This window comes from Pezoporus flaviventris, unplaced genomic scaffold (assembly GCF_033815535.1).
Source record: "Pezoporus flaviventris isolate CSIRO_AGI_PZ_B2104156 unplaced genomic scaffold, CSIRO_AGI_Pfla_v1 ptg000001l, whole genome shotgun sequence".
NCBI classification, from domain to species: Eukaryota; Metazoa; Chordata; class Aves; order Psittaciformes; family Psittacidae; genus Pezoporus; species Pezoporus flaviventris.
The window spans coordinates 21,113,843-21,136,264 of record NW_026892549.1 but is presented as its reverse complement, the minus strand read 5'-3'; the positions used below and the strand labels follow the sequence as shown (position 1 = coordinate 21,136,264).

Genomic DNA, 22,422 nt, shown 5'->3' with positions numbered 1-22,422 from the left:
ACATGGAAATAAGTGGCTAAATTCTTCTTCGAAGCAGACTCATCCTAGTTATTCTCTGAAGACAAACAAAATTAAGGAATGCAGTAAAAGCTGTGGAAGAGAACAGGATCAAAATCCTATGACACCAGTAGAGTGAAAAAAATTCTTTATCTACATTGGAGGTAACATCTTGTAAAGAAAGATACCTTGGTGACAAAGTCATAGCAAATCAGAGTTTATACTTAAAGTTGTCCTAGTTGAGTGAAAAACTGCCTTGAAATATCCAGTTAAAAAACAAAAAGAACAAAGGCAGGCACTAAGGCAAGACAGAAGAAAAAGACGTAAACCAGCACTAACCACAAAAATAATTCACAATGACATTGCAGAGGAGTGCTGCACTTATGACTAAGATGCCATAGCATTAAGAACTCAACCTGTCATTCAACTTGCCTGCTCAAACTCTTCCATGTCCACCTCACCGTCACCGTTCAGATCAAACATCTTAAAGGCAATTTCAAAATTCCTCTGGGGAGCTACATAAAAAGAAAACAAGGCAATACAAAACAAACACCAGTTAATAAAGATACAAAAGCTCAATAAAACCAGCACAAGTTCAGAATGACTTTATCCAAATGCAATTTTCTGCAATTCTTGCAATTTTAATATGAAAATACAGTTCTTGGGAACCTCTAACTACAGGCTTCATGGAGCTCCCTTTACCAAAGGTCTCAGCAAGGAGGCTGGGAGGAGGAGATGCTTTTTGAACAAAATTTATTACATTTACAGGTAGAAAAAACCAAGACAACATCTTATATTTCTACTAACAATCAACAGAAGACAATGCTGTAGAAAGAGCTTCAGCCCGCTTCATAAAGCGGAACACCAATTTGGCCAGAGGACATTCCTTCAGCACTGCAGAGCACTCTCAATGCTTTGTGAAGCAGCCAGTGGGTGAGGAGCAGACATGGACTTTGAGTAATTCTATCCCAGGCTCAGCTCTTGTCTTGTGCTACAAATTTAAACAAATCATTACCAATTCTGTCTCAGTCCAGTTATGACATTGAGATAACGCACGAGCTGATGCTCACCAGCTAAGACACACTCGCGGTAGTGTGGTACCTTATTTTTCATTGCATTTAGTTTATGTTGTCATGGCCTATCTAGTCAGAACTCTGCAAAAGTACTGCATCACAGCAAAACCACATTCCTTCCCCTGCATCCCACCGAAGAATTTCAGTATGCTTCCAATTCGGGCTCTGTAATACATCAGCATTTAAAGCTACACCACACTGCCACATTTTTTTCCAAATTAAGTTAATATATGAGAATTTGTCTTGCTCTGCTACTTTCAAATACATACCACCTACAGGAACTTTGGTGTTTGCTGGGATTTCTAGGGAACCCTCTAGGCTATAGCTAGTGCTTAAATTGCAATCTTAAATGACAATTAAAACTTGGCACCTTTTTTGTGTTCTGAAGATAGCTCTTCCATACCCAAATCTGGCAGGAGGATGTACATCACTGGTGAAGCTCATCCCCCTTTAATGTAATCTGTTGCAATCAACTTTGAGTATTTCTTGCGGATGCTCAAAAAGGAATGAGTTTCTGCAACTGCCCTTCTGTGCTAATGCATCTCCCAGATGGAGGTGGAAGGGAGGATGCAAAGATGAATCACTCAGACAAAAAGAAATTAATATGGAATTAACTGAACTGAATTTTGGACATTAGTTACAGCTTCAGCTTAAGGCCAGGAGACTTTTACAGGTTTTGCCCTTACTGTAATAAACTGTAGTACTTTTATCACTACAAGATTCAGCAGAGTTAATGAGATCACATTTTCACTTTCTGCCTTAAACAGATGTGTAACAACATTAAACTCAATGGCAGGAATGGCCTGTAGCTAAACCACTTGACATACAGTCCTGCTGTTATCATCTCTGGATTTCCATTTTCCTCATGCCACTTTTTGGAGGTTTTAAATTCCAAACACCACATGGATAAGCAATGTTTCCTACAAGCCAGGCAATTGCCAGCAGCACATGGTGGGTTATCCCTACACAACCCTGCAGCAGAAGCCCTACCTCCTCCACTCAGCTTCTCTGTCCTGTCTGCTGGGATGAGACCTTTGCTCACCATCACTTGTTAATTCTGCATGAGCTGAGCTATAATCAGGGGGAGTGGCTGTGCCCAACACCAACTTTACAATCTCTCCAATGATGCAATCTAATTAAAGGGATTGATATAAAAAGCCTCCTCTGTAGCCATCCTTCATTTCCAGTGATTAATTCCACAATTATATTAAATAATAAATATTAAGCACCTTCCAGCTACCCTCTTAGTGTTTCTATAACACATCCAATGTTATTCAGTTGAATTGCAAGTACCGCATGAAAGCCTGGAAGCAATTTCTTCTTAGCCACAAAAATCTAGTGCTGCATGGAAAATGTTGTTTCCTCTATGAGGAAAAGTAGGAATATGCAGAACTCTCAAACAGATACAAGATACTAGAAAAAGAGCAATTCACACATCTCATCTTTCTTCCCCTATTTTCTCTGCCAGGGTACAATGATGCATATTGTGAGATAGGAAAATATTTTACTCCTGTTAAAAATGGGTGTAATTTTTTTGGTGAGTGCCCTCCCTTCCCCTTTTTCTTTACGGAAATACATTATACCATGTTCCATTTGTACCAACAGGGTGAACAGAGAAAGTGAGATACTTAACTTACCCCTCCCAAAGTCCATTTCCTTCCTTTCCTTTCTCTAATACACATTTTCAAGAGCAGTTTATCTAACTCCCAGAGGAGAACATCACTTGCAAAATTAAAATGAACAGTTCAGCACCAAAAATCTGCAGGGTCAGTATTTTTGAAGGACAGGGAAAGAAAGTAGCTTTAAATTGGCAAATTTAATTACTTCAACCCTTTAGCTAATAAATGACACAACCCGTTTCTTCCTCTGATCTGCATATCCAACTCCAATTACTTGTAATGACACATATCCAACAAATGTGAGTATGAACCAGGGAAACCAGAGGGCACCAAAGACAATTAGTTCATCCCACTCCTGCTCAGGAGGAAATGTTCATTAAGATGCATGTCCCTGAATGTATTGGTCCCAGACAAGATGATTTCTGCCTCTCCTCTTAGGCATGACGTTTCTGCTCAGGATTTATTGAGGAAGAGTCATCCCAATGGCAGCTGACTCCCCTTGCCCATCCTGCCCCACTACTCATGGTTACATCAGCTTTTACAACCTCCATTTTTCTTCTTCCTGTTGTATTTACGTATTTCAGAAATTTGCAGACCATAAGAGCAGCAGATACCAGTTTGCCTAGTTAAACTTAGCTTTCCCCCCATCTTTTATTCTGCCCCAAATTTTACCGTTCTTGACTGCAGTGTCTCCAGATTTCCCCACCACTTCCTTAATTAAAACGCACCAAAATGAACGCAATATTCCTCCTGCAATAGTTATTAAAACCACTTAAAGGACTGTTTGCTTTTAAAACAGTGCAATGCCTGTCTTTATAAGGGAAAACCACTTCTGCTTTTTCCAAGTGCTTTGCTGCATTTTCAGCTCTCTGATTTTGTGAGCTATCTCCTTGCCATCCTTTTTGACATTATTAAGAATCAAGATGTTTCATTGCATCTCATTTCCTTTGGGCAATGAGTCAGGAACTGGTGAGAGCAACTGCAGTTTCTTTTCCAGTTTTATTTCTAGTCTGTAGGTGTTCAGGATATGACTTCCTAATGATTCTTCCAAATCATTAACATGAAAACATGGTACTGGTGCCCACAACAATGCCAACTGATGTTACGTACTTCTAGCTTGTAGATATTTGTAACTGTAGCTAAAAAGATCAGGTTGAAATCGTTCCGTAGATCTATAGGTCCATCAGCTCTACACACCAAGGTGCTTTTCGACTCACCAGGGAGTTAGTGCAAAGGACAATTAATATTTTTCTTAACTCATTTGTTCAAATGAAACATTATGGAACAGAAAGGCAATAATAAAAGCAAAAAGCCACACAGTAACATTATGAAGATGACCAGCCTCAACCAGACAAACAGATGATAAGCAGCAGCACTGACCATACTGAAAAAAACCCCACTCTATCCATCAGTATAAAGCTCCAGAGAACCTCTGAGGGATTAGATGGTTTGATGAGGCATCTTTAAGTCAATTATGTCATTTTCAACTATTTTCAATTATTCAATGGACCAATGTGTAGCACTCAATTGCTCTTTATTGCCATTTACTCTCACCAGAAGCAATGCATTCTTGAAAGACAGCAAATGCTCACTGATGAGAAAAGCCATATTTTACTATTTTTACGCTCATGTGATCTTCCCACCAAGCTCAATACTCACAAAAATTGTCTACAGAACACCCACCTCCAGCAGAGGTACTGCATTTTAAGAAAACTATTTTTAACACCCTTTTTGAGAATAAACATTGCACCCTTCAGGTGAAGTTGAGAATTTCTTTGACAAAGTAGGGTGGGTTTTGGTGATGTTACCTAAAGGATGTAAAAATTCTGTCTACTCCTTTGAAAACCCTGAAATTTCTCATCTTCCATTGGGAATTCAAACACAAAAGAGCTCAAGCCTCCCATATTGATCTCAAAGCCCAGTAATGACCCAAGCAACACCAGTGTGGGAAGAAAGATCAAGAATTTGGCTGGGGAGTTATTCTGAGGAAAGTTAATCACTAGGAATTAAATACTCTGTGAACACTTATTTCCCATCTATCTAAAAATTAAGAAAAAAATATATTTGCAAAGGCCACAGTACCCTGAAACCAATAAAATGTCTCTTCACAATCAATTACAAATTAACACAGTCCTCTCCTAAAGTACAGACAGGTTTTCATTTAGAGAGATGGATGCTCAAGCCTTGCAGCTGTAATTGTACTTTTTCTTTTCCTCTTTAAGGCCACAGCATTAAAAAAAAAAGCTTACCTTTTCCTCCAGCCAAAGATTAATCAAATTTCCCCACCCCCTTAAGTTATGTGAATCAACACGGTCATTATTCTATCTCACTTCGCACAGCAGTATTTTAGCCAAGAAATGTTTCTGTACCTTTTTGAATTGGAACATTTCTGTCTGACGGAAGGAATCAGGGTCATAGATGAGCTCACCCTTACAAAATCACAGCCTGCAGCCCAGCATCAGTATTTAGTTTATTGTTAGCAACTGCATCAGGAACAGAGAAAGATGATGTGCTTTCACATAATGAATTTTAAAATGCTCTGATTTTTTTTTTTTTTTTTGAAAACAGAGTTACAGCTTCATAGGGCACAAACCACCCATAGAATACAGACAGTTGAGCCCCAGCTACAATATATATATATGGGGGGAAACCCCACTAAACCGTCCTAATGCTGCATGTATTTTCCTTTCAAATTATTCCACTATTTCAGAAAAATCCAAATCCCACCAACTTTTTTTTTTGCTGGTCTTGCAAGGTAAAAACACCACCACTGCTAACTGTAAGGCTCTGAACAACCCAGACCAAGAGAAATCAAGCTTGTGTTAGCTCCTCACTCTGAATCCATGCTGAGGGTTGACATGTTTAAACCCAGACATGTGGATTCAAGCTCTACTTGAGTACCAAGCTCCAAGGTTACTGAGCTGCACATGCCCACATTGTCACCAGAGACAGCGTCAGGCACTCAACAGAAGACTAATAAGGGGTTAACTAGTACAGTTGACAGGTAAAATCCAAAATAAACTGTCATCTTGTACAGAAGAACATGGATCAGCTAAAGGATCAGCAATGTGAAGAGATGCTCTGATCCACCTTTGGAAAGTTGTCCCATGACAGTTTGCTACCTCCAGATACAGAAATTTGTGCCAAGCATGCAGTACATTTTTCCTTGGAGTGATGTCCCAGATAATGCCATTTTTCATCTTTCATCTTCCTTCTACTTCGGCAATAAAGAAATTAAAGAAAAAATACTATGCTGCTTTACATTTTTATTTTGCTTGTTAGCTTATGAACCAAAGAAACTGAGTAATTTTAACACCAAATTTTGTATTTTGTCTTTAACATCAAATACACGCCTCAGTTGAGAGAATGTGACAGCGCCTCAGCTGGCGTACAAGACTTACCTTTCAACAGCTTCTCAGCAGTTGCCACATGACTTGTATAACACTGCTGGAAATCAAGATTCTCTCTTAAATGACACCCTGAAATAAGGACCTGGTAAAAAAACTGTGGAAATGGCAGCTCCAGACAAAGGTCATTAGAAGCTGCACCCTCCAGAGAACCCCTGGAGAAACAGGACACCCCAAACATCTGCAGGCTCTGGGATATGGCTACTCTGTTTCCTAGTTCTGTAATTCTGGAACATGTCAATCAGGCTACGAATTGCTACATGCAGAGCAGTCCTTTCCCACCACAAATTTACTCTCCTCTGCGATACAGAAGGTTAGTGGAGATCCATCAGCCCACCACACCATGCAAATGCAACGGGTGAAGAGCTGAACAGACAAAGACTGCAGGCAGAGAGGGTGGTAGAACATCCTATTTCCTAACACTGGTTTTCAAGCCAGAGAGGTCCAGCTCTGCTTGGGAAGATCCCAAACTACTAATTCCAAGAAATCTGTCCAGTTTCTGTCCTTCAGCACGGCTACCAGCCCATGGCAGAAGCAGGATGCTGCCAGACAGCCCTCGGTCTGACATGAAGTAACCACGCTTACATTTGGAAGTTGGGACATGCCTTGGAAGAAGATCTCTGTGCTGCTCAGATACATCTCAGAAATCCCACACAGTGACTGGGCTGGTAGAAAGGTACCGAACACATCCCTGCACCAGTGTAGCTGAGATGGACCCATGTATATGCATGTAGGTAAAAAGAGGGTCTTGAAAGTTTAAAGATAAAAATTAACATGAACGGTACCACAAAAAAAAAATCCTACAAACTCAAAGCAACCTTATAACTTCTTTTTTTTGTAGAAACAAGCCCTACGGCACTTACTGCTGCTTCAAAGGATTAAAACACCATTTGCAAGATAACAGATCTCACCTGTGGCAGGGAATGAGGCTGAAGACATTTGTGTCAGTCAGCAATACATATTCAAAATGGCCATAATGCAAACAGACCCTCGAGATACATCACCTGCATGCAGCAGTGTGGGAGGACATGTAGTGCCAACTCCATCGCAGGGACCTGCACAGTGCTCAGTATTTGGCCAGAAAATAATTTCCAGAGCTAGATGGCTCAGGAAATATTTCCTACACAGGTGAAAGAAAACAACAGCAACAACCAAAAAAAAAAAAAAAAAAAAGAGTGAATCTATCCTAGGCAAGAGGCTTCTTGCAGGCTGCTACTCATAAGGGACAACAGCATGCCATGCTCTAGAAAGAATCCACAGGAGAACGAAAAAAGACCTGGAGGTCTGCTCCAAAAGCCCTGGCAAGAAAGTAATTACTTTGGCTAGAGCCAATGCTATTTAACCCTCCTTCCACAGCTGGGACAGTCCAGTGACAGCCCAATTACAGAAACAATACCAACTTATTCTTTTAATGCCCAGCTCCCTTTGGTACCCGTTAATCAAGTAGGCATTAGCAAGCCTGGAAAATGGACCGCGTTTGCTCTTTCTCTCCTTCCTCCACCTGCTCTGCAAGTTCAAAAGCAAAAACTTCTTTAATCAGAGAAGTGCAGTCTTTGCTTTCCTATGACATTTGAAGGACCCTGAGGAAATCCCATCAACATTTTGCTTATCCCATACTTTGCTCATCTTTCTACCTCCTCCCCAAGAAACAAGGAGTGACTGAAGCAACAGAAACCATGAGGTAGCCTTAAGGCTGATCAGTTCTCATTGCCCTTAACAGAAAGTTGTCTTTGTGAAGCTGCTAAATGCTATTTTATTAGTTGCTTCAAAAATACATTTTCACAGAAACACGGCAACTGACAAGAACAGATAGTGCTAGAGTGAAAAATCACTTGTAAATAAGATATGGTGACAGACTTAATTTTCTGTGCAATATGCAAACAGCTCTCTGCGAGCAACATACAGATGAAGCCTCCAGCCCTTTCTCCTCCTCTCCCTCTCTGGCAGCTGCCACATGGTCCACGTTTCAGAGAATACAACTGAAGTGAGCTTCAGCTCAAGCTGCAAAAACTAATTAAATGGAAAGCTTTGGGAAAAGCTCTCAAAGCCCAGCAGTGCTTTCGGCAGACCCAGGGAGATGGGCAGGAGCCATCTCAGCAGACTTGCTGGGCGCAACCCTCCCAAGGAGCACGGTAACACAGAGCCCTTTGGTTTTCTTGTTTTCAGAGGTTATCATTGATCAGTTTTGAGTTCAATAAGCCAGATTAGAACACGACTGATTTCCACCTATTATTTCTGAGCACACAGCAGGGGAGCGCCTCTCCCTGCTGCCTCCCACCCCCAGAGCTGATCTCACACTCCCCTTTCTGATTATCCTGCTTTAGTCCTCAATACAGCACCTTCCTTTCTCAATAATTAGTGACTTTTAGCTATTTGATGTAATCTACAGCTCAATCTCATCCAGATACCTCCTTCGTGTTCCAGTTATTTAAGCAACAAAGTGAGAAAAACAACTGTCAGGTTGAAGATGTATTTTCCTCATTCCCTTTTATTTCCCAGAGGAAAAAACAACGCAAAAACTCAAACATAAACTACAGTATTCCTGAAAGATAGCGCTTACTAATTGGAGAGTAATCCAGTGTGGCATAACAGTGTATTTTCTACTTAGCCATAGGGCAAGGTTTGTTTGGGAGCTTTACTTTTATAAAAGCAAATACTTTAAAAATGAAATCAAAACTCTTCCTCTGGGGAACCGCTGGTTGACAGTAGGCTCCAGAAACATTCCTCCATCTTCAGTAACTATACAGCAAACTCCCAAAATACCCACCAGCCAGCCTAAGAATCCCAGATCACTTTTCTTGCCTTTTTGTGGTTTTCCTTTTTGAAAGCTCCTTCTTTGCCCACCCTTCACACCATTCCTCAAAGTACACACCACTCAATTCTTTCCTCTCTCCTTAGTTTGATTCCCCAATAATTGTGAACATGTTTAAAAGCCCAAGAACAAGAGGAGAAAATCCTCCAGACCAGGGCTGGCTGCTTGCTACTCTAACACAAGGAGGTCCCTTTTCTTTTATTCTCAGAACAAAGAAATAAAACCAAAGCAAGAACAATTTCTCTTACTGCTGCCTGTGGAAGGACTTGAAAATAATTTTGCACCCTGAATACTTGATTAGGGGGCTGCTCACCACCAGCACAGCCATAAAGCCAAGGGCACAAGTGTTTTCTAAACCACATTGAGTAATGCAGTACTACAGGCTTGGGAGTTCACTGTCACTTGTGACAGATGAGAAGCCCTCGTTACACAAGCGAAAATACCTTAGATAATTTCAGCACAGACTAAAGTTATGTAAGAGAGGAACAGCCAAAGTCTGAGGAGTCAGGACTGAGACTGTCAAAAAATAAAAAATAAAAATAAAAATATCAAAAAAAGAGAGTGTAGATTGAAATCCTAAAACAAATTCCCTGCCTTGAACTAGCTTTATCTCTTAGTGTTTGTTTTCACAACATGAAGGTCACACACGTCTCCCCTACCATGTCCATTTGCTAAGAAACAAGACCTTGAACATTGCTTCTCCCTGATAATAGATCCTCAGTAAAGGAAGAGCTACCTCTCATTTGTCCATGTTACAGTAAGCAAGAGCACAGGGAAAAAAATAAAGCACCTGTTGCTTTTACAAAACCTAAGTGAATTACCCAGCTGACTCCCTTGAACAGTACAGGGCAATGAGGGTCTACAGTAAACCAGGAAGTGTTCTGCATGTTAAGTCCTACAATAAGGTCACCATGAAACAGATACTTTAAGATTAGATGGCCAAGTTTTCTCTTTTTTTTTTTTGGAAGTCTGAAAATAAAATGTCTCAAGTTCATTTGGACAGTGGCATATAAACCATTACCCCACACTTTCTAACAGGGCTGAAAAATAACTAGTTTCTGTGGGCTCTGTGATGTGGCACCTTCCAAGCAGCTACAGAAGCCCTGCAAATGAGATTTTTAGATTGCTTTTCCCCATGAAGAAAGTCTAGAAATGCTGTTTGACATTACCAAAGGCTTCAGTTTCACTGTTTCTTGCCAGCAAAGCAAACTTTTAAGTGTCAGCACTTCAACTGCAGAAGACTTTGCTGGAACAGATTAGCAGATCACAGAAATACCACAAATGCAAGTCAAGTACAGCAGGGTGAAAAGACAGAAGGTATCTAATGATACTTGTTGAAATGTAAACAGCTTAATTTGTCCTCACATCAGATTGCATCATGCATAAGCCTGAGCTTACCCAAGTGAAAATGCAACTGGAGAAGAGAGTCTGAACAGATTGGTAACCAGTGAAGAGCTGGAAAGCAGTATTCATCCAAATACAAGAATATCATGCAAACGAAACTCAAGAACACATCTTCATTTACAGTTTTGAACAGCAGGTCAAATGACTCATTAAAAAAAAATTGCCACATTTGAAAAAGAGAAATCTTCAGAAGTCATCAATCTGTTTACATTTCTGAACCACTCGAAGCTAAGTCTAAAGCAGATGAAGCAATAGCAATTATTCACTCGGTCTGCATTTCAGGCAATCAAGAATTCCTTTTAAGGAAATGCGTGTAGACAACAATAGCAAACTCATTGCTTGTAAACCTTCAAAACTTAAAAAAGCAGTAATTGCAGAGGAAAAAAAACACTGTACTTACTGGAAAGGACCGTTGTGAGGAAGATGTAGTCAGAAAAAGAAATGAGTCCACATTCTCCAAGTGCATAAAATATGCTGTCTTCATCGGCAAACTTCTCTCGCTCCTGGGATAATTTCTATTTATTCATCCGACCCACATCACAGAAAAAAAAACCAAAAAACGCAATTGATTAAATAGAGAAATGGAAGGCTTTATTTGTATCCTTACCACCAACAAACCATTCTACGTACACACACCCCTACTATCTCCATTCATATTCAGTGGACCTTTTCCAGCCTTCAAATCTGTCAGAAATGCTCTGCAAAGATCAGTGCTTCCCCATCTCAATGAGGGGTAAGGAACTGCACAATATTAATGAGTTGATTTAGCCTAGCTGAAATACAGATAAATAAAACTATGTCTATTTTGCTTAAAATTGCCTGAATCTTTGAGTTTGTTACAAAAATCGTATTTCTTAAGATAGGATTAAAAAAGGACATTATTGTATTTCACTAATAGCATTGCAGTTATATTCTGTTGTTGCAGTAGCCAACAAAGAACTCTTTCACATTAATACAAAGTATGATCAAAGTTATCAGAAACACATGATTCAGGAGTTGGCTTAGCAGGCTCACTAGGAAGACCAGGAGCGATACCATCTTTCTCTCTCTCTTTCTCCAGCTATTTTTCAGTATGTTCTTTTAATAGAAAATTCCACGTTTTATCAGCTCATATCCCTTACTAAGCCAAAAATCCAAGTCCTTTTGATCTGCAAAGCTTTCAAAGACTGAAAAGGATCCATAACATTGTTAGGAAATCCACACTGGTGACCCATTTTAAGAACAAAGCAGGAGAAGGCACACACACACAAAGGAAAATGAAATTAATATATAGGAGAGTAGGCATGGATGAGGTTATTCCACAGAAACCAGGTCATGCAAGCACACAAGCATGGTGAAAGCAAGGCTGAATTTAGGAATGGTTTTAGGAAAAACCACCAACAAACACCACCACACGAGGGGCCAGCTACACAACTGTCCCCCACTGTTACCTCTGTCTAGCGGAGATCCCATCATATACAAGATAAAGGAAAGAAAACTGGTTAACCAACAATAAAATAAGCAGGCAAACATAATATCAAGTTGAATGGTTAGACTTGCGAAAAGCAAGACAGTTTTGAAGCAACCACATTGTTGCTTTGACTGGGTGCAGCTAAGAAGCCCAAGTAGACATCCCAGCAAGAGTTAGCACATAGCCTTTCCGGGTCAGATCCACTGTCTGCAGCTGATGTCTCTCATCCACCTCAAGTTTTGTTGGGTTTGGTTTTCTTTTCTTTTGAGAGAACTCACCATTGTATGTGACTGCAGAGTGGGGATGAGCTCAGCTAATAATTTAGATGAAAATTTAACCCGTATCTGGCTCGGAAACCACAAGAAAAGAGACAAAATAATCATACAGATCACACAAAAATACAGATTCCCGTGAATAAAGTTCAGCTCTATTGATCAAATATAAATCTCCCAGTAGCTCTGCTTTACCATCTGCAGAGTGTCAGGAATTTAATAAGAGGTGAACCACTAACAGCAAACAATACACTAATGGCATTCATTCCATGCAAAATAACTGCTATTTATGCCTCCAGAATACGAGGCCAAAGTATCATTTACTTTTTTGCTTCCTTTCCCATCGAGATGGATCCAAAGCAAAATTACACTTATGCCTATGTTGAGGACAAACAAATAATGCCTGGTTTTCCCTTAAACTGAAGGAAGAATTTGTGGAAAAAGCAGTTTTCTGCTGCAGGTGGCACTGCCACCAGCATCTCACTTGCTCCTGTGATTTACTGCATCTTCCAATTGCCTGTCATTAGCAGCATTTATCATAAACTAGCTACTAGCATCCTATTTTACCTGCACAAAGGATCCCATGAAAAGTTCCAGAGGTTGGCTTATTAATTTTTATGGGGTTCTTTTCTGCACTTAAAATTCATAGTTGGCAACAAACAGCTCAAAATATTCGTCATAAGCTGAAAACCACATCCATAGACTAACAATAAAAAAAGATATTAAGTTAGTTGCTCTCAAAAATACAAAGGTGCAGACAGATGGGAGAGAGCAGCATTTACTCATCTGCATCTTACTTTGAGCAAACAAAGTAAAACTTTTTATTTTAAACAAGCACCTACTTGTCAGAAACCTGGGGAAGGAGAGCATACACTGGCTATGCTGCTCACCCTGCCCGCAGCTAACGGGAAAGGGAATTTCTCCAACTGATCTTAACAGGTAAAAAATAACAACTGACCTGATCAATGAGATTTTCAGGCTCCCAGCAGTAGGAAGACTGAAGCTTTTTTTTTTTTGAAAAAATAATTTAAAAATCACAACTCTCCCATTTATTTTCTTCTGGCACATGATTTTCTTCTGGCGTGTTTGACTGCTTTCCACGAAGTATAAGGGAAGCTCGCCCCGCTATGGGAAAGGCTGAAAGCATCCTCCTCAGGGCTTTTCCCCCACCATTAAACATTATATTCTACAGAATTGCATTACAACCCTAGGAAAAAAAAAAAAAGAAAAAAAAAAAAAAGAAAACCCAAACAAACCAACCAACCCAGCCACTGCAAAACAAACAAACAAACAAAACCCCCCAAAACAACCAAAACCCAAACCCAAACAGCAAAAAACCCCACCACATCAAACCACCTACTTCACAAAGCACAATGTAGAGTGTTGTGATCCCTCAAATTTCAAGGTGGAAAAACCTGAAGTCCTCACTAACATCTAAAACCACTGTCTATAGACCTCAAGCTTCTTTTCCACAGTCTAGTTTCCTTCCATCATACTCTACCACCCCTTCTAGCCAGGAAGGTAATGCACAACATCAGTAAATGTAGGGAAAAATCCCCTTCCAAGCTTCCATCCTCTTTTAGAGATGGCATCTTCACAAATTCGTTATCCACAGAATTTCAGGACAACCTTCACATTTCACGCCCTTTTGTACCTGAAGACATGCTAATTCTCAAAGTGTTCAGTTAAAAGTCAAATGTCTTCCACTTCAGATTTTTTCTCTATGTTAGATCCATTCCCAAAAACAGAATAATTGGTTAAGACCATTCAGCACACCCAAAAAGACATTTAAAACTGAGCATTCACGAGTGAGCAAGCCACAGGAACAGTTTACAATTGTGATGTATTTTCCAACCAAGCAGTAGATTCATACTAAACAAGCACACAAACAAGCAAACATTCAAATTAACATGTAAAAAGAAAACAAAATCCAAATATACCATTGCTTTTGGCACAAGCATGGCTGTGTAAATTGAGTGAAAAGCCACTAGTCCAGTCTCAGTGGAATAAAACTTTTTACATTCAGGCAGATTATCATAGAATACCAGACATGAACAACAGGTGAAAAAAGATAATGCAACTGCGTTTCAAAATATGAAGCTTGGTTTGCCCTTTCTTCTGGACAAACTCAGGCTCCAAGTCCATCAAACAGCATCACGTGGGCTGAACATATCAGTAGCAGCAATCAACCTCCCCCAAACCCATGTGCTGTAGGGAAGTTGCATGCCATATGCAGACAGCTCCCCAGACCTGTGTTACCGGCTGGCCGCAAGCAAGCAGAGCACCCTAAGATATATCACAGACTTCACATACTCTACCTCAAACCTGATCTACTGCTGGAGCATCCCCTGAGCCAAGTAAATGGCTGCAGCTCCCAGGTAACAAAGGATTTTGGGGAAAAAACACCCATCAATTCCTTCAGTTCCTTGCCAAATATTACCTTTATTTTGGATTTAAAAACACTTTTCCCAGGACTGAGTCAAGTGTGAAAGATGGAAATACTTAATTACATAAATCTGAAAAAAAAAAAGATGTATTTTTGCAAATTAAGGGATGCCTTCTCTGTAGAGACAGAGACTGAGGCAAGGTGCGTTGCTGGTGTTTGCTCTGCACATTTGGAAGCACCTTATCAGCTAAATCATTGCAGCTCCACTTCATTTTGCATTTCAGAAACTACTTAATAACCAGCATTTAATTTGCCTCTTTGGGAAGAACACCTTCTTGGAAAGTCACTTAGAGTTGACAGTTTGTGTTTCAATGTGGAGTGGAAACACTTACAGCACATTTATTCAGGTAACTTGTGTATGTTTCAACATCACCTTTGTATTTATATAAACCAAAGCTTCAGGAATTTATTGGCCTTATGTGGCCACTCGACAGCAACTTATGCCTTCCAAAATGACATCAAAAAAAATATGCAATGCGGGCAAGATAATGAGCATTTCTCCAGAATCAGAAAGTAGTTTTGTAAATTAGTAAGGAATTCTAGATGAAGCATAACCATCTTTTATTGACAAACATCAGACTCAGTTTGTTCCTTTTTAAAAGAAATACTTTAAGGTTACCAATACTGTGTAAGCAAATACAAAACCATGAATGTTTCAGTAAAGTCACCTTGCTGCAAAGCAGTTCTCTTTCAGTCCCAACTGATCACCTTCAATTATGCAGTTATTCAGTTATGTCAGTTATGACACTTCTAAAATGTATTTCTTTCATGGTTAGCTGTAGGCATAGAGGAAGAGAAGCTAAAATGCTCTATGTTCAGTGTTAAAAATAAACATTCTCTTTTCCACAGTAGGAATTTCTAAAAACTGTGTTACAAGTTGGCCTAATATAGACAATTTCTGTCCTTGTTTCTGAGTTTTCTGGCTTTAGAAGGTGGCCCTCCACATTACTGCAGTTTTGGGATACATGTCTCTCTACAAATGAAATCTCTTACCAGAGGAAAAGAACCCCACATGAGGATTTGTGCACATACCATTAAGGAGTATGCATAGACATGATGTGCTATTAGTCCTGCTTACAAATGGCTTGATGCCTTGGGCTTAAATCAGTAGACAGCACCCCTATAAACAAAAAACTATTAGGAATCCTTCTAAGGAAAGGAAAACAAATCCTTCTGTAAATTATTGGACAGTACATTTAATTAATGTATTTTAAAAACTTATGAGCTCATACCACACATATTGTTTGACATCTTTAAAATGTATTAGCTAGCTTCTGTCATCTCATTAGAGCTACACAACATTTAGATGTGCAGCGATGCAGCTCCTATCTGCCTGGTCCAGCAGTCTGGAGGATAGCATCATGCTGGCACAGACTACTGCTGCTCCTTCCCCAAACAGGGCTGTTTAAGATCTGGGAAAATATATACCAAGACACTCAATGCGTTTCCAGCAAGTGCTCCGTATCAGTCTGTCAAACACGACAGAAAAGGGAAAACCCTTAAGACATGCCAGTGAAAACTGGAGGCAATGCAGCCTGCTGTGGTAACTAAAAATATCGATGCTTTGAACTGTGTCTGCATCAAAATGCTGAACTGAAGGCTCCAAAATGAGGAAAATTTTTCATTTTACTTTCTTTTTTAAGATATAAACTTTAAAAACCCAAAGCCACATATTTAGAGATTTCATAGAATCACAGAATCAACTGGGTTGGAAAAGATCATCAAGCTCAACCTCTCATGACAACTCACACTGGCACCTCAGTACTGACATTAAGAAAACTGAAATAAGGAAATAAAAAGGATTTCAGAATCAGGTTTTAAAAATCCAGCCTTTCAGCCCAGACATTCAAAAGGGAACAAGAGGTGGGGAAGGTCCCTCTGTGTTATGAAATGGGAATGAAAAAGGGACCGGGAGAAGAATTGAGACACTTACAGGTTTTAAAGACAGCTTTATAATGCAGATACAAAATAAATTTGCTTAGATGCACTACCTTGGATTTTTTTAATATCACTTTATACCTATCACTAAATTAGAAAAGTGTTTAAGTTGTGATAGAAGCAGCACAAGGACTTTCTGAAACTCATAAATCTCTTTTTGCAATGGGAAAGTTTACAGTACTATTCCTAGTGGCTCTCGATTAATTTACTATGAAGTTGACGTGCTAGCACAGGCAAACTCAAACAGATTCTGCACAGCAAAGTGTGGTGGGTGAGTGTTAGCACAAGAAAATGGTAAAAATTTACTGTTGGCAGATAAATACTGCAGCTCACGACCTTTCAAGAGTGTATTTTAATAAAGAGATTTTTAAAACCTGATTTGTGGACTATTTTCTCTCTCTATATATACAGGGGGACAAAAGTATAGAGCTGGTCATGGATGAATTTGCTCTGCGTACTCTCCCTGTGAATTTGGACATATACAGAGAATTGGGCAGCCATTATTACTATGGGTGGTCCCCTGAGACTGGAAAGAGAAATCTGCATTCTGTCCTTCCAGCAAGGCTGTAAATATTCATCACCTTCAAAACAAAGGGCACCTGAAACACAAGGCCATCATTCTGTACAACCAAGAAAAAAAAAAAAGGCACAGACTTTCCCAACCCTTTGCAGGCAGCAGACCCACTCATGCAAGGGAGAAACCCCTGCTGAAAGAGCAAATAGGAAATGCCTCAGAAAAGGGACAGTATACACTCCTGCTCCCCTGTGCTGTGCTGTCTCAGTCCTCTGCAGGGTAATGAAATCACAATCTGTAGGATCACAGTGGCATTTGTCATGGAAATTTGATGGGGAGGATTAGAATTGGGACCCTGATGTCCCAAGCCAGGCTTCTAAAATGAGTCAACTTTTGATGCCTTTGAATTTAAATGGCTGTTTAGGTTTCCAGATGGAGATTGGGATACTGCTTTCCCTTGGCTCAGCTCAAATTACCAACATTAACTCATTATGTTGATAATGCACGCTGCTTGTTTTTCCAGATAAAAATTCCAGTGTGAAAATACATGAGGAAAATAATTCTGTACAGAAAAATAATTCTGTACAGAAAGCAAATATTAAACGTTGGCTCAGATGATAAGGTTGGGGCCATACACTCAGTTCTAACCACCCACCAAACCAGAAATGGGGTTTGGGGAAAAAAAAGCCATATGTAATTTGAGATTGTCATCACGACTGCAAACATATTAAGGAACAGAATTAAAGATACAACTAAAAATCTTGCCATTCTCTTTCACTCTCTCACTACCCCTTTTTCACCCACTTTTCCTACCCAGACCTCCCTCCTTCTGTAGTTAGTGAGGTCAAACATCTCCTAAAATATTCCCTCCCACCCTGCCCAATCCATCCTCCTTCCCTCTCCTCCCAGCTAAATCCATGTTACACAAGGACAGAGTTCTCGGAGCTCATTTTTTATATTAAGCACTACTCTAACACCATTAAAACTACTGAAGAAATTAAAGCCCCAGACTATCCCATAAACAACTTTTTGATTAAAAGACTACATACACCCACTAAGGGCACTTTGTCACCAAGTTGCTTATTTTTGGCTAACTTCTTGTATGGACTGCACTAAATCACAAAGCTACAGAGCAAACTGAAAGCGTTTAGAGTACATTTCCCTCTTCACTTACTAATACTGAATGAACTTTTCTCTAGTTTCTAGTTCTTTTTCCTAGAAACCATCTTATGAACTATAGCATCTAAATATCTTCTTCCTAAAATATTCGTTAAAATAGCTCACCCTAGATAGTTCTGTAACTTGAAAAACTTAAAATTTGAAAAAATAATCTTCCCCAAACTTACATTTAAATACATGATGTTTCTCCCACAGCATTTGGCCAGAGAGAGGACTGTCCTTTCTCACAGAATATAATTAACTTTGTGGCCCCGAGCAGAAAACACCATTTCCCATAGTCAGGTCTATCACAGTCTCATCAAGTTCCAAAATAAGTCAGAAGCCTCAAAAGACACCATGAGGAGGGAAGGGAGATACACATCTGAGCATTGCTCAGATGTTCCTGTTAATAAAGCCATGCAGTAACGGTTACCCTGAGGACTGTACTCTTAACAAGCCAAATTCAGGTATTCTGATATAAATCCTTTAGACTGAGGATCAAAGAAAGGATTCAGGATTATTTATTAAAGGAGTAGGGAGAAGGGTTGAGCATACACTGTCCCTTTTACATGTAAAGTGCATATTATGAGGTCTGAAGCACAAACTAATCAAAGCACATGCTGTCTGCTTTGTACCTGCCAGAAATCCTGGTGGAAGGGGAGAAGGTTAGAAAAGGGAAGAAAATGAGGTAATTCTTGGTTACACAAAAAGAACCCCAAATCATAATAAGAATAAAGACACAAGTATCAGAGATATTAGTAGCTGGAAGAAACATCCACCAGGTACCTAGAAACCAGAATAAAAGAGGACAGAGAGCAATCAGAGCATTTTAGTGTCTGCCAAACAAGCCCTGTGAAAATGAGCAACAGAATTAGCAGTACAAAAAGATAACTGCAAGTAGAGCTCTGTCAAAACTGATATACCATTAACTTATGGTAGAAGAGGTAGGAAAGGATGAAGCATGTTCTGTATGTGGACATAAAGTAACCCAGGTGTCCACAGGGATGTTTGTGCACCATGCATTTACTTGTTAGAAGCAAGTATTTTCTTTGATTAAATTTGTCTTTATTAAAAGCAAATGAAGAGGACAATCTGTAGCTCACTGCCCACCCAGTGAACAGGGAAAAGCAGTGAGGAACACAAAAGTAATTCAAAATTGCTAACCAAAGCAGATGGGAGAGCAAAGTTTGTCTGGAAGGAGAAAGCTAGCAAGCAAAAGAAACCCACAAACATGGACAGTGGTGTAAGCAAAGAAAGTCAAGACAAGAAAAACTCTTGTCAGCTCAACTTAGATTTGCCGATTATCTGCGATAAACTGCTCCTCTGCTTGTTTACACAAACGATCACAGTCAAGAACTGTCTCTTCCACAACTTCACAATATGGTAGGGGTTGGAAGGGACCTCTGGAGATTATCTAGTCCAATCCCCTTGCTAAAGCAGGCTCACCTAGAGCAGGCTGCACAGGGTTGTGTTCATACAGGTTTTGCATCTCTCCAGAGGAGACACTGCAACCTCTCTGTGCAGTCAGTTCACTGCTCTGCTACCCTCAGTGTAAACAAGCTTTCCTTCATATTCAGATGGAACTTCCTGTGTCTCAGTTTGTGCCCATTGCCCCTTACCCTGTTGCCTGACACCACTGAAAAGAATCTTGTCCCATCTTCCTGACACCCACCACTGAAATACTTGTATGCATTGATAAGACCCCTCTCAGTCATTCTTCTCCAGGCTAAACAGACCCAGTTCTCTCAGACTGTCCTTGTAAGAGAAATGCTCCAGATCCCTGCTCATCTCTTTAGCCCTCTGCTGTACCCTCTCCAAGTAGTTCCTTGTCTTTCTTGTATGGGGAAGCTCAGAACTGGATGCAGTACTCCAGGTCAGTCCTCACCAGGGTATAGTAGCAGAAGTGGCCACACTCTTCCTCAGGCACCCCAGGATACCCGTGGGGTATATATATACATGGCTGGCCCATGGTTAACTTGTCCACCAGGATGCTCAGGTCCTTCTCCACAGATCTGCCTTCCAGCAGGTCAGCTTCTAAGCTGTACTGGTTGCATAGGGTTATTCCTCCCTAGGTGCAGGACCTTACAATTGGGTTTACTTAACTTCATTAGGATAATCTCCACCCGACTCTCTGTCCAGGACTCACTGAATGGCAGCACAGGCTCCTGGCGTACCAGCCACTCCTCCCAGTTTTGTATCATCAGCAAACCTGCCAAGAGTACTTTGTCCCTTCATCCAGGACACTGATGACTAAGTTGAGTAAGACTGGATCTAGTATTGGTCCATGATACAAGCCTGCATTACGTAGTGGAAACAAATTTCAGATGGCTTTTTTAAGGGCCAGTAAAACATCTGAAGTATTTTCCTTCATCTTGCTACTGCTCTGCATTGCTTACAGCATCCCCAACATCTAAAGATGTAAATATAAATGCTGGCAGGAAATACTTTAATTAGTAAATTTAATTAGAGGGCTTTGAAAGCCTCTGTGATTACTTCCTGCAGCAATGGTAGCAGGAGGGTAAGCTACTGCTGGTAGCTTGAAGGCTTTTATTTGTATTGAGCAGTAGCAAGAAATTTTCCCCACAGGGGAACAAAAAGAGAAGTCAAGTGTATTCTGTATTAAACTAATAAGCCACTTAGCATGTCCTGGTGTTAATTTTTTTCCCTAAATAGGCTAGAGGTCTCTTAAAAGCACTACATCTTACCTTTGTTGTAAGCACCCACCTGCACAAAGACAGATCTAAGCTGTGCACTCACCACAACCATTTTCTGCCTCTGCCTACACCTTTCCAGCAGGCTGCATTGCTGAAAGCTCAGCTGTGGGACACCTGGGAGCTCTCCTGTGCTGGCTCACTGGGATAGGAACAGCACCAAATGAATTAGGTGACAGGATGTAATTTTGCTCTGAACAGGGTGGATATGCAGTTCATGCATTAGAGGAACATCACTGACAGCATCACTTGTTTTTTTCTTTGACGTATTAAGCTTGTCAATGATCAATGCATAAGCCAAAAAAGCCCCATCAACTAAACAAAGAGTGCATGAAAGAGGAAAATTTTAAACAAAATTTGTACTACAACTTATGTAACATTAATGAAGCTTATGCCACATTACATGTGCTAAGATGCATACTACTTAGTGAGTTTATTCATCACTATCATCTGGCTAAGCAAGATGTACACAGTGAGTGATGAAAGAGCCCAGTGCCTCAGTTTGAAAAATCAGATGTGCAAAGAACATCTCCACATGACTCTCAAAAATGCCCTTTCTTAAGCCCTAAGAAGTATTATGAAGCAGGAAAACAGCACATCTTAAATAAACATCTTAAATAAAACTTCTCCTAACCAGAGATGTACAGGATGGTAGGACGAGAGAAAGGACAACATGACATTTTTCCTATAGATTGGTTAAAAAAGCTTTTGCTTTTCCACTGCTGAAATACAAGAGGAGGAAATAGACACAGTGGAAATGGAGCAGATGAGCAGCTGTGGTCTGGACACCTTTGCAATTCAGAACCCTGAGCTACACATTAGAATGTGTTTACTCTGAGATCAGCCTTTAGTTCAGGCTCAATATGAACACTGAAGTATTTGCAGACTGAGTAATAGGGTTTTTTTTCCTACCCTGAACAGATACTAAACAATGCACTTTTTTTCTGCTTTCCAGAGCTTGCTTCCCTGGGGGAGAAACCACAACACTTAGACAAAAACAAAACCAGGGACAGAGTTACCTCCCTACACATTCAGCCCAGCAGCAGGTCAAAGGAAAAGTATGAGTTCATGTTGGCAAATAGACCTGATCAAGGGCTTTTGCTGGATGAATGTCTCCAGGGGTTTTGGTCTTGCAATGAGTGGAGAAAAAGCATTAGTCTCAAATTACAGAAGCGTTGTTTCCATTAATAAGGTAGTAACATTTACCTCCCTCCACATCAACTCTATAAATTATCACTAGGAAGAAGGAAGGGCAGTCTTCTCACCATAGCATTCAATCACAGGCACAGCAAGATGCTTCGGAAACCCGACACAATTACAATACAGAGCCACATCGTTCCATAAAAATCCTTTGGCAAGACTGGTCCCGATCACTGCATGACAGCCAATTTGTTATTTTGATTGTAGTTTTATGTAAATAAAATTGGTTCTGTGAAAACAGCAGCTCATACATCTGCTTACTAATGCTGCAGCATTTAAATCTCAAACATGCATGCACAAAATTCACACTGATATTTTAAACATTATCCTGTAATATGTAATGAAAATGCAACTGATTGCATAGCTGATAGTATTCTTTGAACTGAATCTGTTTCTAGATTATTACTTGCATGCAACCCTG

General features: G+C 40.0%; 1 protein-coding gene across 4 annotated transcripts in view; it reads right to left on the bottom strand.

Annotated features, from left to right (window-relative positions):
- The window catches only part of MICU1 (mitochondrial calcium uptake 1), a 107,298-nt gene that overhangs the window by 38,656 nt on the left and 46,220 nt on the right, over positions 1-22,422 (bottom strand). For 3 of the 4 annotated variants that reach the window (XM_061447302.1, XM_061447283.1, XM_061447293.1), the window contains 3 exons: positions 12,041-12,106; positions 10,713-10,827; positions 430-512 (listed from right to left, as the gene is read on the bottom strand). In XM_061447302.1, coding sequence (XP_061303286.1) covers positions 430-512; positions 10,713-10,827; positions 12,041-12,106 — 264 coding nt within the window. The remainder of the gene's footprint in view (positions 1-429; positions 513-10,712; positions 10,828-12,040; positions 12,107-22,422) is intronic. The other variant, XM_061447311.1, reaches the window with a different exon arrangement.